Source organism: Megalopta genalis, chromosome 1, assembly GCF_051020955.1.
Source record: "Megalopta genalis isolate 19385.01 chromosome 1, iyMegGena1_principal, whole genome shotgun sequence".
Lineage (NCBI taxonomy): Eukaryota > Metazoa > Arthropoda > Insecta > Hymenoptera > Halictidae > Megalopta > Megalopta genalis.
The window spans coordinates 31545575-31561902 of record NC_135013.1 but is presented as its reverse complement, the minus strand read 5'-3'; the positions used below and the strand labels follow the sequence as shown (position 1 = coordinate 31561902).

General features: G+C 46.6%; 2 protein-coding genes across 3 annotated transcripts in view; one reads left to right on the top strand and one right to left on the bottom strand.

Annotated features, from left to right (window-relative positions):
• The window catches only part of tyn (trynity), an 86906-nt gene that overhangs the window by 44094 nt on the left and 26484 nt on the right, over positions 1 to 16328 (top strand). The gene's annotated exons all lie outside the window — the stretch shown is intronic.
• LOC117218082 (uncharacterized) overlaps positions 2845 to 16328 on the bottom strand; it is a 43440-nt gene continuing 29956 nt past the window's right edge. Inside the window, exons 3-5 of the mRNA XM_033466156.2 lie at positions 5922 to 6091; positions 4850 to 5500; positions 2845 to 3307 (exon numbers count right to left, since the gene is read on the bottom strand). Of these exons, the coding sequence (XP_033322047.2) occupies positions 5470 to 5500; positions 5922 to 6091 (201 nt within the window). The 3' untranslated portion in view covers positions 2845 to 3307; positions 4850 to 5469. The remainder of the gene's footprint in view (positions 3308 to 4849; positions 5501 to 5921; positions 6092 to 16328) is intronic.

Here is a 16328-nt window from a genome sequence, read left to right as displayed (position 1 = left end):
GCAATTTGAAGTCGATGAAAAAGGTTTGACGCGTTTTGACTTTCAAATGATAATCAATGATTGTGGAAAGGATCTTTTATACTCGCGTTTTTCTGTTTCGAATTTACGGTCGAGGAGACTGTGACGAGACTGTGTGTGTGTGTTCATTCTTAACCCTTTCCACTCGAATGGCGATTCCAAGGCGCCATTAAAAACTGTTATGTCACGTTTCGAAATAATTTTATTCATCGAATGTGTTCATATTTGAAGAATATGTTGAATGGATACCTGTTGCATTAATCACAAAATTCAATTTCATATTGCATAAAATGCATTAAGTTGTATAAAATGGGAATACAGCGGGTCGGAGAAACTGTATTAAATTTTCCATTAATTTGGCTTCGAGTGCAAAGGGTTAATAGTTAAATTAAGTAAGTAATTATATAATTTTTTATATGATCGGAAGTTATATAGTAAGATGTCGAAGAAAACAAATTATCATATTATTAAATTTGTTAAAAGTGTAAACTGTTGTATGAGTCGCAAGACTCAATTTAATAGAGACAGCGGTTATGTGTATATATATATATATATATATATATATATATATATATATATATATTTTTCCGATCTACGCTGTCTCTATTTTATTAATATATATATATAACCGCTGTCTCTATTAAATTGAGTCTTGCGACTCATACAACAGTTTACACTTTTAACAATTGTTCAAATCTAAATTTCCTCGATGTAACAATTATTTTGGAACGTGACATAAACATTTTGTTAGCGGTGCCTCGGGGTCACCACTCGCGCGCAAAGGGTTAATTCAGCATGCTCTGGGCTCCGTTGCTAATCGCTCCGAGCGCGTGCAATCGACGACGTACTCCCGCTAAAACGAAAGCGATCGCGATAGATCAACCCTGAGACAGATCCAATTGATCCCTGTTCCCGAAAGGCACCCCCACTTCGACCGGATCTATCGCTACAATTTAATATTCAATCAAGGATGCCGGTAAGAGCGGTATCGGTCTGATCGGTTAGCGGCCACGCCTCTCAATTTTCCCAGGGCCGAACGATCGGTCCCAACACGACTCCGTCGGCGGGAAAGAGATCGAGAGGGTACAAGCCGGGGTCCTGGCGGCTCGATTAGGGGGCGCCCCGGCGTCCTCGGCGCGGGCTGTCCGTGGGGATCATTAGTTTCGAGTCTCCGCCGGTGGTACTCCGGCGCAGGAATAGCGAATTTAAAAGAAGTCCCCCTCGGACAAGCGGTTTCGTGTAACCGAGATCCGCGGATGCATCTCCCGGCGGATCCACCACCGTGTTCCGATCCCCTTCGCCGTCTCCTCCTCGCGCCCAGGCCCCATGCCTCTCTTCCTCCGCCGGCTGCGTATCCTTGTCACGAAGCTCTCTCGGAGTTGCGGTAGATCGTGTCCTTGAGCGGTACATCTCCCTGTTCCTTCCACTCCGTTCCGTTCTTTTTCCTCGTCTTGTTCTTCGTAGTCGGGCTCTCTCTCTCTCTCTCTCGGGCCGGGTTCTTTCGTTCCCTTCCTCCCTCGGCTGGCTCGCCTATTCCTGGCCACTCCATTTGCATCGGCCAACAAGAACAGGACAATGACGGCGAGGAGGAGGAGGAGGAGGAGGAAAGGGGGCCGGGGAGGAAGCGCGAGGGAGACGAGCGAGGAGCAGAAGAGGATCCGCTTAGACGGCCGGAAAAATCGTGGAACACGAAAGCGAGCCGCTCGTGTGCGATCGAGGGAGAAAGACAAAATGTCGCGAGGGGGACGGTTTTACATGGCCGCGCCGTCCTGCTGGCTACGTAATATCTCCTCTGCCGGGTGCACGCCTGCGCCACCGTCGCCACCGAGGAGAAAGAGGACGACGAAGAGGACGAAGAGGAGGACGGGGACGGGCTATGAGGACGACGCAGAAGCTGAAGCATCCGGTCGCCGGATCGTTTCGCGGCTCGGAACTCGTGTCTTGAATTTGCAACCGCTCCAAGCAATCTGATAAGCCGGCCCCCACGGATCCCGGGTCGTTTGCTTTTTACACGGTTCGTGCACCGGCCTCGTCTTATTTTGCCCGGGGAGCAGCATCCTGGTCCGATCACGGCCCCGGCAATAACCTCGGACCTATATCGCTGCTGCCGCAGCGCCGGTTCCCGATAGACATTCTTCTCTAGCCTGCCGAAGGACCTCCGCGGCGCCAAACATTCCGTTCTAATGCGTCCTGTCAGCTCGGAGGACGCGAGCCAGCGAGCGAAGGATCTCTTCGCTTCCGCGGCGATCTTGGATCGACGCCGCGGGCCAAGCTCCGGGCCGAATTACGCAAACGAAGGGAACTATTGGGTTGGCAACTAAGTAATCGCCGATTTCAGTTATAGATGTCTCTCACTCCCATTTTTATGATATCCGTAAATGTTATATTATGAAATTATTATTATTATTATTATTTTGTTATTTTTTATTATCCGTGAATGTTAGCAAGCGGGCAAATTGAATGCAGCGGTCAAGGAAAAGCGACCAGAATTGGTCGATCGTAAAGGTGTCATTTTCCAGCAGGACAATGCCAGGCCGCACACGTCTTTGTCCACTCGGCAAAAATTCATGGATATTGGTTGGGAATCGATGTTACACCCACCATATAGCCCTGATCTCGCGCCATCGGATTACCACTTATTGCGATCCCGGGACAACTCCCTTCGTGGTAAAACTTTTAACGACGATGACGCTGTAAAATCTCACTTAACTCAGTTTTTGGCCGAAAAGGATCAGACTATCTAACGAGCGTGGAATTTTCAAGTTGTCAGAGAGATGGCAAAAGGTCATCGAACAAGATGGAAAATACATTACAGATTAAACTTCGTTCCAAGTAAAAAAACATTTTTTATTTCATTGAACAAATCGGCCAATCGAACAAATTGCCAACCCAATAACTCTCGATCTTCTGCTACGTGTGTTCACGTTACTCGTGTTCCAGAGCGGGCGTGGTTTCGTTCGCTTTCGCTTTCGTCGGGCCGAGGACGATCCCCGCGGGGCAACTCGTGTCACCGCGAGACACGCTCCCGGGCGAAACACGTCAAACTGGGAGAAGAGTTCCGACCTTACTCTTTATATTATTATTCTGTTTTAAACGATGCTCCGTTGGTCTCGGTTTCTACGCGGCAAGGCCAATGCTCTGCGAGCTAATTTGCATCATCGCGTGCCCCGCAGCCTCGGATGCCCCCCCATGGGCGTGCAGCATGGACACTCTTAATCAGCTGAATCTTGGCAGCTACGCCTAGAAACCGGTGGAACGACGTCCGCGTCGATCGCAATAACTAATTTTTCTGTAAGAAAAATATCTTCGGTAGATGTTACTCTGTTATTGGCAGCTTGGGAGGCATTTGTTTGCCTGCTTATAAGTGCTTAGGAATCTGAACTTGGACGCGTTTCTCTAATTAACACGTTCCGTGCCGAGCTTTTTTTACTCGAATCTTCACACTTTGATATTTTACTAAAACTTGATGTATTACGTGCAATTATTAATTCTCGTACACATAACAACGTAACAAAAACTTATCAACGCCCATTCTTGCGGTGGAAATTGATTCTTCGGTTCTAAATTTCTTGTAAACAATTTGTTCAGTTCACTAAGTAAACATGCAAGCGTGTACCATCGATGGTACACGTGGCACGGAACGTGTTAACGATTCGATGTGTTTGCAAATTATGATACACGGGTGAGAAGAAACAGTAACGTGTTGTTCTGGGTCTTTTAAAGATAGGCGACAAATTGGAAAGATCGTCGGGAAGACATGATATAACATTAGGGGATGATACGTAAGGAAAGTCAAGGACGGTGTACGGATCAGATATCCGATTCTGAGCAATTTTCTCAGCTGAAAAATTGAAATTTCGTACTTCTGAGACAATTTTTCAGTCGAAAAAAATACATTGAAATAGATTATTGCAATGGAATAAATAATTGGCGAATATTCGGGGGTTTTCTCCCTTTAGAATGAATTTTCGCAAGAACGAAATTCACGTAATAAGATTCTCTAATTGACGCTCAGCTTGTGCACAAAAACGAACAATTTGGGAAGAGGCGATGCGATTATTCGAGCCTTTTGACACATTTTTATAGTAATCGATAACTATGAAAACGAGCCGCAAAGCTGGAATAATCGTACCACCTCCTCCAAAATTATCCATTTTTGTTTCCAAGCTGAGCGTCAATTAGGGAGAATTTACTGTATTAATGTCTCCCTAATTGTCGTCCAAATTGTGCACAAAACTAGACAATTTGCGAAGAGGAGATACGATTATTCGAGCCTCGCGGCTCGTTCTTATAATTACCGATTGTGAACAACTATAAAATAACTGTAGCACGAACAATAATAGTTGTAAAATAGCTGGAATAATCGCATCTCCTCTTCCCAAATTGTCCATTTTTGTTTGCAAGCTGAAAGAAAATTTAGAAAGAATTGACTGTAAATGGATCTTCGTTAGCAGACGAACAATCGGTAACTATAAAAACTAACTGCAAGGCTCGAACAATCGTGTCTCCTCTTCCCAAATTGCCCATTTTCGTGCACAATCTGAAAGTCAATTAAGGAGAATTTACCGTATACGTATGCTCTGCATATCCCCAAAGTTTCAAAATTCTTTGTATCTCCGGATTAAGGGTCATCCCTTGTCAGTTGCGCTGATTACATCGTGACAATCCATGTCATAATCTAGACGCATACTAACCCTTTGCGGACGAGAACTTCTTAAAGCATTAATAATATAATCCTGATAGAACTAGATTATGTATCGAAGACTTAAATAATGGGAAAAATGAATAATATATCTTGATTTACTTTTCTGTGCATCATCGAATTACTCACTTGCAACTTTTGAAGCAATATGCATAGTCCTGATGTCGTCGGTACGTCGACATCCGTCCTCAAATGGCTAAACTGATATCTAAGATTACCGAAGCGGGCCCACCTGTTAAACGGCAACCTATCGAGCAAGGCCCCCGCAGTAGGAGCAGTACCTCCGGAGCAGTTCCGCAAGTTTTTCGCATGCAGCACACGTGACATGGTCGCGTTAGATCGCGCGATGTAACGGGCCACCCGCGGACATCTCGCGATTCTGCATATCGTCGTTGTTACAGGCTCCACCAATCTCCTCCTCAAGTTGGCGGAGGAGCGGAGGTGCGGAGGAGTTACTTGTGCAAGCTCGGCGGCTCGGTGAGAGCAAGGCTTGCGGTTCCCCGTCCGACGACACTGCGTACCATTGTGTCCCGAGTCGAGCTTCCGCGATTCCCCGGCTGCCTTGTAACGGGGCCCGCGTGTTCCCCGATCGTTACCACGCGGCCGCCACAGTTAACAAACTCCTGTTACGCTTCTTCTTCTTGTTGCGACCTCTCGGATCCCGGCTCTCTCGTCGAGTCGCTTTTTATCGCGCGGAGAAACAGCTTGTACGTTTCCAGGCTTCCCGAGAAATTCGACGGACCGTAGTCCTACGTCGGTGTAGGGTAAGCGTGGGTATTACTGCGGACGACCCAAATACCGTGGTGTTTTATCAAAGTAACGAAATCTAATATTTTATCGTGTGTTTAATCCTCTAAAAATGAGTCTCGTAATCTTTTGTACGTTTAATATCGTTTAATATTATTTATGACGAGCGAGTAACGGCAATCGCGTTTTTTTTATATCGGCGGTAATTCGGTGCAAAGGGGTGAAAAACCACCCCCGACAGCTTCGCGTGTGACATTAAAATTTGAGAGAATTGCGCATTTCCTCGGAACATTAAAATTATCCCCGTTATTTTGGAGGCGAGACATACTTTGGGGGTAAGTTTCGCCCCTTCATACCGAATTACCACCGATAGAAAAAGAAAACGCGTGTCGCTTAGTTTTTTGAGTAGTTCAATATATCGGAAAAGCAAAAAAAATCGAAGGAAAACACTTACCCAATGCTCCTTGTAAATACATAGCACGTTCCATTTTTCTTTAACAGAGATTCGACTTTAATTTCTTCACTCTTTTCATAGATCGAACATTTGATATAACAAAATCCTCCGTTTAATTGCGAGTGGTAATGGACAAAAACTAAGTTGACAAATAATATCCTGACATAGCCCTGCAACTATCAAAAAAAGAATTCAGTTAACCGATATCGTTGTATTTGAGCCGTTTATTTTGAAAGTGGCATGAGTCACTTTGCTTTTAAGTCGATATATTTAAGGGTTTGCGTTTGAACACGTTTCAAAATATGGATGCTAACTTTCGAGAAGATTTACTTGTATTTGTTATTTATATATTTATATATTAATATATAATATTATATATTTATATAATATATTATATTATATTATATAATATTATATAATATTATATATAATATTATATATTTATATGTTATTTATATATTATGTATATATATGTCTATATATTTATTATGTTATTTATATATACCGATATTTTCCTCAGTATAAATAATTTCGTATAAACATTAAAAAATCACCACTTTTCATTACGGTAAAGTGGCCTATGCCACTTTCAAAATAAGCGGTTCATTTATGGGTTCGCACACAATGTGTTCTTTATTCCCTCATAAAACGACGAACGCCGCGAAGTTATCGATCTTGTTTCTCGAAAGTCTCTTCGAACCGGCGGCGAACCAGCTTCGCCCGGATTCCGAGCATCGTAACGCGGCGCGTACACGAGTCCGCGCGACCGGGATGCTCCGAAGAAAGAAAACAATTGGCGGACCGCCAGCAGTAATCTGTTTGTCTTCGGCGCCATTACGGTGCTACCAATTCTACGCGTTTTCCCGAAGAGCTTGGCTGTTAGTCGGTTGTCAAGGCCCGGGAGGCATGTCATTCCGTCGGCCGACCCGGTCGAACACTATAATCCCGGCCGGGCAGAGATGTTGCATTCCAATAACGTCCTACGACGTGGTTTCGGCTTCCCCGAAGAGAGGCGATGAGTCCTTCGGAGGATAAATGCCGCGGCAACTGGCAATTGTGCCGCGCCCTCGGTGGGTAATCGGCCGGTTTCATAGTTTCCTGGAATCGGTAGCGGCGGAATCGAACCCTAAAATCGCGCGAACCACGGAAACTGTGCGCTCTCTAAGCACAACCACCTTTGTATGGGTTTACGTTCCCTGAAGCTGCGTTCGAAGCTCGATGAAACTCGAAAGAGCATGTCGAAGCATCGGGAACCGAAGGCTGATCCGGAGGCTGACGATCTTGCCGATCTTCGAGATCTTGGCGACCGTCGTTCTGCCGGATCAACGAGGCGCGACGATCTTCCTCGGAATCGCTGAAGGTCTTCAGGGTCGCTGGATCGCCTGGGAGCCCGTGGACAGCGTGGCACCGTGGAAGAATTTTCCCGGTTTTTGCGGTCCTTCGCGTCTCCGAGACGCGAGAAATTCTTGGGGCGCGAACGCCTTGCTCTCTCTCTCTCTCTATCTATCTATCTATCTATCTATTTCGCGCACTCTCTCTCTCTCTCTCTCTCTCTCTCTCTCGCTCGCTCGCTCTCTCTATCTCTATCGAGAAATATGAGAGAAAGAGAGATCTTTCTCTGTCTCTTTCTCTCTCTCTCTCTTCCTTTTTCTCTATTACTCTCACTCTTCCTCTGTCTCTCTCTCTCGCTCTCTCTATCTATTTTGCTCTCTCTCTCTCTCTCGCTCTCTCTATCTATTTCGCTCTCTCTCTCTCTCTCTCGCTCGCTCTCTCTATCTCTATCAACAGATACAAGAGAAAGAGAGATCTTTCTATGTCTCCCTCTTTCTCTCTTTCTCTCTCTCTCTCTCTCTCTCTCTCGCACTCTCTATCTATTTCGCTCTTTCTCTCGCTCTCTCTATCTCTATCAAAAGATACGAGAGAAAGAGAGATCTTTCTCTGTCTCTGTCTCTCTCTTTTTCTCTGTCACTCTCACTCTTCCTCTACCTCTCTTCCTCTCTTTGTCTCTCTCTCCGTCGGAGGATTGAAATAGTACGCTCCCGTGGATACGTCAGGCCGTTCTACCCTCGGCGCATCCGCAGCGATGATTAAATTTGCATGAAAAACGAAAGCGGCGAACTGACAGCAGCCGTGCCGGCGTCTCTCTCTCTCTCTCTCTCTCTCTCTCTCTCTTTCTTCCCGGCTTTCGGCCGGGTCGTCGCGTCGACGAAGCAGATCCCGACAGGCTCCGGGATGATAGAGTTCTCGTTCTAGCGTCCGGAGGACGATCGGTTCGATCCCGCGTCGATCGCTGCCAATTAAAGTATTCCGCCATTAACCGTCCCACGAGAGCTCGTCTTGCCGGTCGATCGAACGCGCATCGACCGGACATCCTCCAAGTAACATCATCGCTGACGCGCATCGCGGCCGATTAGGCCTATAATTAATGGATTAAGTCGAGATCGAAGATATCCGATCGGACTTACGTCCGGACCAGGCTCGACAGATAACGCCGGCAAATCCGCCGGATCGCGAATTTCGAGACGAAAGATCGATCGATAGATGCCGAGAGATTATTCCCGTGGTTCGACGGGGCGAAGGCGAAGGGCCCCGGAGGGGTCGTGGTCGTTGAACCGAGAGCATCTTCCCTGTAATCATAGCAACCACTTCTCCCTTCGGCCGGCGCCGAGTCCCTCGACGTTCTTCTCTTCCCGTGGACGTTCGCCTGTTCCAAGTCTCGGAACCACGAAGACAACGACGACGGGGGACGACAATCCGGCCGCTAATTACTTTCAGGATTTATCGAGATCGGGTCCCGCTCGACTATGTTCCTCCGGCCGATCGATCGTTATCGCCGCATGAACCCGCTCCCGCTCGCCTAGCAGTTATTTTTCCTTTCGCGAAACTATTCGCGGGCAATAATCGAGGCTCGTTTACGCCGATGGCTTCATCACCTCGTTAGCGAGCCGGCTTCTAAAAGCCACGGATTAATCGAGTTAGCGGCGCTCGCCTCCGCCACCGCCGCATTCGCAGCGAAAATGCATATCGTTTTACTGGCCGGAATCGGTACGATTCTGGATTAAATCGCGATCTACAGTCGGTCTAAATCCCTGGATCTGTCGCCGCGCTTCTGTAGCCGCCAGTTCCGCGGATTTTCCTTTCGTCGAATCGTTGCGCCGCGAAGTGAAATATTTCCCCGTTAAGGACAAGCGAGAGCGGCTTGCAAAAAAATTCCCGATGTTTCCGGGGTGCTTTAGGCGACGCTTCTTTTTTTTTGCGATTGCAGTCCGAAGTGTTGCAGCTTAAATTAGACGAAAGGCATCAATCAATCTGGGCGTCAATTAGAGAGACATTGCTGTACAGTAATGTCTCTCATACTGACGCTCAGATTGTGCAGAAAAATGAATAATTTGGGAAGAAGAGATACGATTATTCGAGCCTTGCGGCTCGTTTTTATAATTTTTTGTGGACAATTTATAACTATTAGGTCTACCGGAAAGTTCTGTCCGTTTAAGGAATGAAAGGAAATAATAGATTTTTCATAAATTTAGTAATATTTATTGTACAATATAATTTCCGTCGTTACTTATGACCTCTTGCCAGCGTGATGGCAATTTGTAACATTTTTCAAGAATATATGTCTCAAATGAACATATGCATACCTATCGAAATTTGCAATGACATTATCGGACAGAACTTTCCGGTAGACCTAATATAAAAATGAACCGCAAGGCTCGAATAATCGTATCTCCTCTCCCCAAATTGTCCATTTTTGTGGTCAATCCGGGCGGTACAGTAATGTCTCCCTTACTGACGCTCAGATTGTGCAGAAAAATGAATCACATTTGGGAAGAAGAGATACGATTATTCGAGCCTTGCAGCTCATTTTTATATCTGCTGAGAATTCGTAACTATAAAAATAAACCGCAAGGCTCGAATAATCGTATCTTCTCTCCCCAAATTGTCCATTTTTGTGGTCAATCCGGGCGGTACAGTAATGTCTCCCTTACTGACGCTCAGATTGTGCAGAAAAATGAATCATTTGGGAAGAAGAGATACGATTATTCGAGCCTTGCAGCTCATTTTTATATCTGCTGAGAATTCGTAACTATAAAAATAAACCGCAAGGCTCGAATAATCGTATCTCCTCTCCCTAAATTGTCAATTTTTGTGGTCAATCCGGGCGTCAATTATAGAGACATTGCTGTATTCTCCAATAAAGACCAAACGGAACTTTTGTTCGAGAACGCCAGAAAACGACTCAGCGCTCATCGAACAATGGTTAAAAGCCAGCGAGACGTTCGGCGCGGATAATTGAGACTTCTCCGAGGCCCGACACCGGGCGCCATTAATCCGGCGACGTTCTTCTTTACGATTATCCTGAACGCGGTGCCGCCTCCGTTTCTCAGCGATGCGAGCAAAGCGGAGATAGTCGTCGCGCGTTGCGGCGTGTTTTCTCACGGAAGGCGAGGCAGGATCACGCTTGGAATCCGTGGTTTATACGATCGACGGAACGGCTGAAGTACTGCGACGAGCGAGCGATCATCCTCCGTGGCAGCAGCCGCGGCCAGATCCGAGGAAAACAAGATCCATTCCTCGGCTGTGGATCCAGCTGCCGCGGCTCGGCTCGGCGCGGTTCCGTGCAACGATGCCACGGTGCGCTGTCTCGACACCGATTTACCTGGGCTTCATTGTTTATGAATCTCTTATTCTTCGCTGGTCTGTCTATCCCTCTAGCCGGTACCCGGCGGCTCCGGCTGTTGTTACAACGTTCCATCGGCTTCGCCGTCTCATTATTTATGAATCTACTCGCCGGGCTACCGTTCGCCACCGCCACCACCACGGAGTGCCGCACTCGTAAATCAGATTCCTGAAGGTTCACCGTTGCGAGAGGATCCGGACGCGATAAACCGCGGGGCGAACAGACCGCCATACAGCCACCAAAGCGAGGACGGATCCAATAGCTAGCTACCACCAGTTTTGTGCTTCGGCCTCGCCGCCGCGCCGCGCCGAGAGCCTGTCCAGAGAGAGAGAGGATATCACGGTACTTATCTGTTTAAGGAAACGGACAGGACCATTTGAATAATAAGCGACGGAGACGGAAAAGAGAGAGGATCCGCGAGGCACGGGATCGAAGGTTAAAGATCCCCGCGTCGAAGGAAGTCATCGGGGGTCGCGAAATTTACAGGCGACGATTCGCTTTACCGTTCACCTCCTCCTCGTACTCCTCCATCTCCTCCTTCATCTCCTCCTCTTCTTCTTCTTCTTCTTGTTCTTCGTCTTCTTCTTCTTCTACTCGCCATGCTTATTCGCCAGCACCCGCACCTTTCACCCCCCTCCCCACCCCGGGAATGGATTTATTTCTCGCGACCGGTTGCGTGGGACTCTAATCTTTACGCTGGCGCGAACGCTCGTTCCCCGTTCCCTGCATCCTGCAAAGGTGATCAATTCATCACGAACGCGGACGTACTGTCGTGACGAGAAACGCTGCCTCGACGCGCCACGAAATGGCCCTAAGCCATGGTCCGCAGGACGACGAGCTGGTGGATCCTCTCCGCGAGCTGCCAGTGTGCCCGGCTATAGCAGGAACCAGCTGTATATCGCACGAGATCAGCCGCGAGTAAAATATGCAAATAACAATCACCCTGCCGGAAATAATAGGTGGGGCGAAATTAGCCGGCGGAAACGATAGCATCGCGCGGCAACCCTCTCTAACTACGAGTCGCCCGGCGTTTTACCGCGAGCTGCCGTTTCTTTCGACGATTCTCTCCGGCACCGGACACTCTCTCTCTCTCTCTCTCTCTCTCTCTCTCTCTCTCTCTCTCTCTCTCTCTCTCTTTCTCGCGAAACCGATCTCCGCGCGGCTTCGACGTTAAGCACTTTCTAGCTCCGCCGGAGATGATCGGCCGTGTGGTATTTATGGGAACGAGTTCCTGCAATTTCCGGCTGAATTATCGGAGAAATTTAAGAACGATGCAATTATTAACCCTTAGCGCTCCGTTGGCTCCGCTGTGGAGACATCCGTCATTTGTTCCGTAAATCCGAAGGCTCTGCTGCGGAGCTCAACGTTCTTAGCATGATTACACCGAAGATGCTATGTTTCTGTCGACGTTGGCAATTGTTATTTGTAGCGGGAACGTGCTTAGCGTGTGTACCATTACGATTGGAACATTTTTCGCCCATTTTTATACTTGGTAACGTAAAATGAATAAAATCGAACGCTTTCGCAAGGACGTGTAATCTTTTCCGCTCGAAATAAGACTTCCTTTGTCTCGGGCGCTTTGCTCCGAAAACGTGCCGGAGTTGCTGGTAGCGATATTTTTCAGGAAACGCTGTTCAACTTTATTTTAGAACGCCTGAAGAATATTTACTAATTTTTCATTTAATTTAATTATCAATCGAGCCGATTCCAGTGAAGATCAACGATACAAAAATTCCGGCGAACTCGCGCGAAAGATATTTTTGTTTCGATAATTCCGTGTCCGAACAGAATTCAACGGACGATTCGCGATGCTAATTTTATAATAAATCGCGTCGAAGAACACGAGGGATATATTTATTTAAGAATTGCGAAGAATATCGTTAATAATAAATTTACCCATTTCGATGAGGATGCATTTGTTGCTCGGAAATTTCGGTCACAATTCACGACGTCGATGCACCGACCTCGCACAATGTTAAGTAGATACCATTACGATTGAAACACTTTTTGACCATTCTTATACTTGGCAACGTAAAATGAATAAAATCGAACGCTTTCGCAAGGACGCGTAATCTTTTCCGCTCGAAATAAGACTTCCTTTGTCTCGGGCGCTTTGCTCCAAAAATGTGCCGGAGTTGCTGGTAAATAGTACAGTAATGTCTCTCTAATTGACGCTCAGATTGACCACAAAAATGGACAATTTGGGAAGAGGAGAGACGATTATTCGAGCCTTGCAGTTCCTTTTTATAGACACGAATTGTCAATAACTATAGAAAACGAGCTACAAGGCTCGAATAATCGCATCTCCTCTTCCCAAATTGTCCATTTTTCTGCACAATTTGGGTGACAATTAGGGAGACAATTACTGTAGTAGGAAGATCAATGATTCGAAGAGCAAGAAAATAGGATCGAGAAAAATTCGATGGTCAGAGAAGGCGATAAAAAATATCTCGGTGTGCAAAAGATGCTAGACATTTCTCTTCCAACAGAAAGATTCCAGAATTCGATGGCTTGACAAATGACGTCCTAAAGTACAACATTGATTACCTGACTGTTTAGGAGACATTACTGTAATCGAGAAACGCGTGGAGCGCTAAGGGTTAAAGAGAGGGAGAGAGAGAGAAAGAGAGAGAGAGAGAGAGAGAGAGAGAGAGAGGGAGAGAGATGAAGAAAATAGTGAGCGTATTCCGCAGTGCACGTGACGCGGACAGTTTCGATTTTGCACGAAAGTCTGCGGTCCGCTCCTAAATTCGCGTCGGAAGACGGCAGAATCGCGTCGAGTACAGGTGCGAACACGTTCTAATCCGACGTTGATCGCCACGAGATCCGACATCGCCGAGAACGAAAGGCTAATAAAAGCGAGCATTTCGCGGCAGCGGCGCCGAAGTGCGAGAGCCACTCGGCGCGGCTTACAACGCCGGCGGATTTCACGCACTCGTGGCGAAGATAAATCGCCGTAGTTTAGGACCGTGAAAATATCATTTCGCGCGGACGTCTATCGGCGGTGTTACGAAGAATTTACGGCGAACTCGGCCGCCGTAAACGATCTGATAGCGCAAGGTTGCGCGAGAGTCTCCCAGGCGAGTCTCCGGGAGCCGACCGCATCGCCGCGGAAGAGACTTTCGGAAATTGGCCCGTAAAACGGATTGCAGAAATAATCGCGTTTAGGCGGTGCCGCAGGCAAAGTGGAACATAACCGGCTCGGGATCAGCTCGCGGAATAAGCCCGCGAGTGGAGCCGTCCGCGTACGCGCCGCGCAAAGGCCGCCTCGCCTGGCACGGGGTCTTTGACTTCGAATTGATCCGAAGCGTTCCGCGCGGCGGCCCGTGTTCCCCGCTCCTCTTCTCTCGTCTAATCGTGCGTTCGAAAAGTGTGTCGATCGACGGTTATTCGCGACGATGATTACCGGGCAAATTACGGCGAGCGTAACGGTGCGCGCGGACGATGTCCAACGGAAATCGTTCGACCGCGATCCCGTTTTCGTGGATTTTTCGCTCGGCGAACGCCGGACCGTTTCGATTACCGCGGATCGGACGCGGCCGTTGCTTTCCAACCGAAAGGTCACGGAGATCGGGAGAAAAGTTTATCCGATTCGCGATCGCCGAGATAAACTGACCGCGATCCCGACGGACTATCTCGGCTGCGGAATGGTCCTGCGAGGATTTACGGTGGAACTTTGACCTTTCCCGAGGGTATCGGCTTCGCCGATACTCGATCAAATTAATACCGATAGGGTAGCGGTGCCGGTTACTGTGCACGCTGACCAATCGCTGCGCCGTTAGTTCGTTCTCGTGTATATTTATACGGCAATGTCTCTCTAATTGACGCTCGGATCGTCCACGAAAATGGACGATTTGGGAAGAGGAGACACGATTATTCGAGCCTTGCGGTTCGTTTTTATAGTTACGAATTGTCAAAGTTATGTCAAGGTTCGAACAATCGTATCTCCTCTTCCCAAATTGTCCATTTTTGTGCACGATCTGAGCGTCAGTTAGGGAGACATTACTGTATTACGTACATTTATTGAATAAGACAGATTTTTACCCCTTCGTTTTGTTTATTTTTGAAGGCTTTGTCGAGTCCGAGGAAATTTATATTGACAACAACCGAAGGCTCTTCCTAACTAGTTCATTTTATAAACTAAAGATAATGCTGGTCAGGAGGAAATCTGGTACATCATGAAAAGATTCAGAAGCATTTGTACCATTACGAAAAATCGCAACGATTGGAAGCACGGCAAGCTTGTGCAACGGAATTAATATCGACGGTAACTAAATGTTCCTCTTAACTATTCCAATTGCTGGAACGAAGATCGCGCTACCGATTGATCGAGAAAAAATTCCGTAACATAACTCGTTCCATTTAATATATCTTCGCGAAACTCGCGGACGAGTCTCCGATGAATGACTTCGCCAAATTCGATGAAATTGCTGTCATCGACCAATCGCTGCGCCGTTAGTTTGATCTCGTGTATATTTATATTGCGTACATTTATTAAATAAGACAGATTTTTACCCCTTCGTTTTGTTTATTTTTGAAGGCTTTGCCGAGTCCGAGGAAATTTATATTGACAACAACCGAAGGCTCTTCCTAACTAGTTCAATTTGTAAACTATATATATATATAAAGATCATGCTGGGGTCGGGAGAAAATCTGGTTCGTCGTGAAAAGATTCAGAAGCATTTGTACCATTACGAAAAATCGATTTAGAAAAATCGCAACGATTGGAAGCACGACAAGCTTGTACAACGGAATTAATATCGACGGTAACTAAATGTTCCTCTTAACTATTCCAATTGCTGGAACGAAGATCGCGCTACCGATTGATCGATAAAAAATTCCGTAACATAACTCGTTCCATTTAATGTATCTTCGCGAAGCTCGCGGACGAGTCTCCGATGAATGACTTCGCCAAATTCGATGAAATTGCTGTCATCGACCAATCGCTGCGCCGTTAGTTTGATCTCGTGTATATTTATATTGCGTACATTTATCGAATAAGACAGATTTTTACCCCTTCGTTTTGTTTATTTTTGAAGGCTTTGTCGAGTCCGAGGAAATTTATATTGATAACAACCGAAGGCTCTCCCTAACTAGTTCAATTTATAAACTAAAGATCATGCTGGTCGGGAGGAAATCTGGTTCGTCGTGAAAAGATTCAGAAGCATTTGTACCATTTAGAAAAATCGATTTAGAAAAATCGCAACGATTGGAAGCACGACAAGCTTGTACAACGGAATTAATATCGACGGTAACTAAATGTTCCTCTTAACTATTCCAATTGCTGGAACGAAGATCACGCTACCGATTGATCGATAAAAAAAATTCCGTAACATAACTCGTTCCATTTAATGTATCTTCGCGAAGCTCGCTCCGATGAATGACTTCGCCGAATTCGATGGAATTGCTATCATCGACGGTAGCTGTTTTCAATGAACGCTTCCGTCCAATAAAACAAAAACAGATCGTGCTACTAGTTCGTCTTTCGAAAAAAAACTCGAGAGCCAATCTCTCCTGTTCCACTCGGAGGATCCTTTAGCGGCGATTGGAAACGCAGTCGATCGAAAGGCGTGACAGGAGCGAACCACTTAACGGAAAAATCGACGTAATTAATTTAGACGGTGGCGGAGAGTTCGCGCTAACTAGACCAACCGGTGAAACGCGAAGATCGCGGCGCGGATAAGTCCTGGATAAAAAAAAAAAGAAGAAGAAGAAGAAGAAGAGAA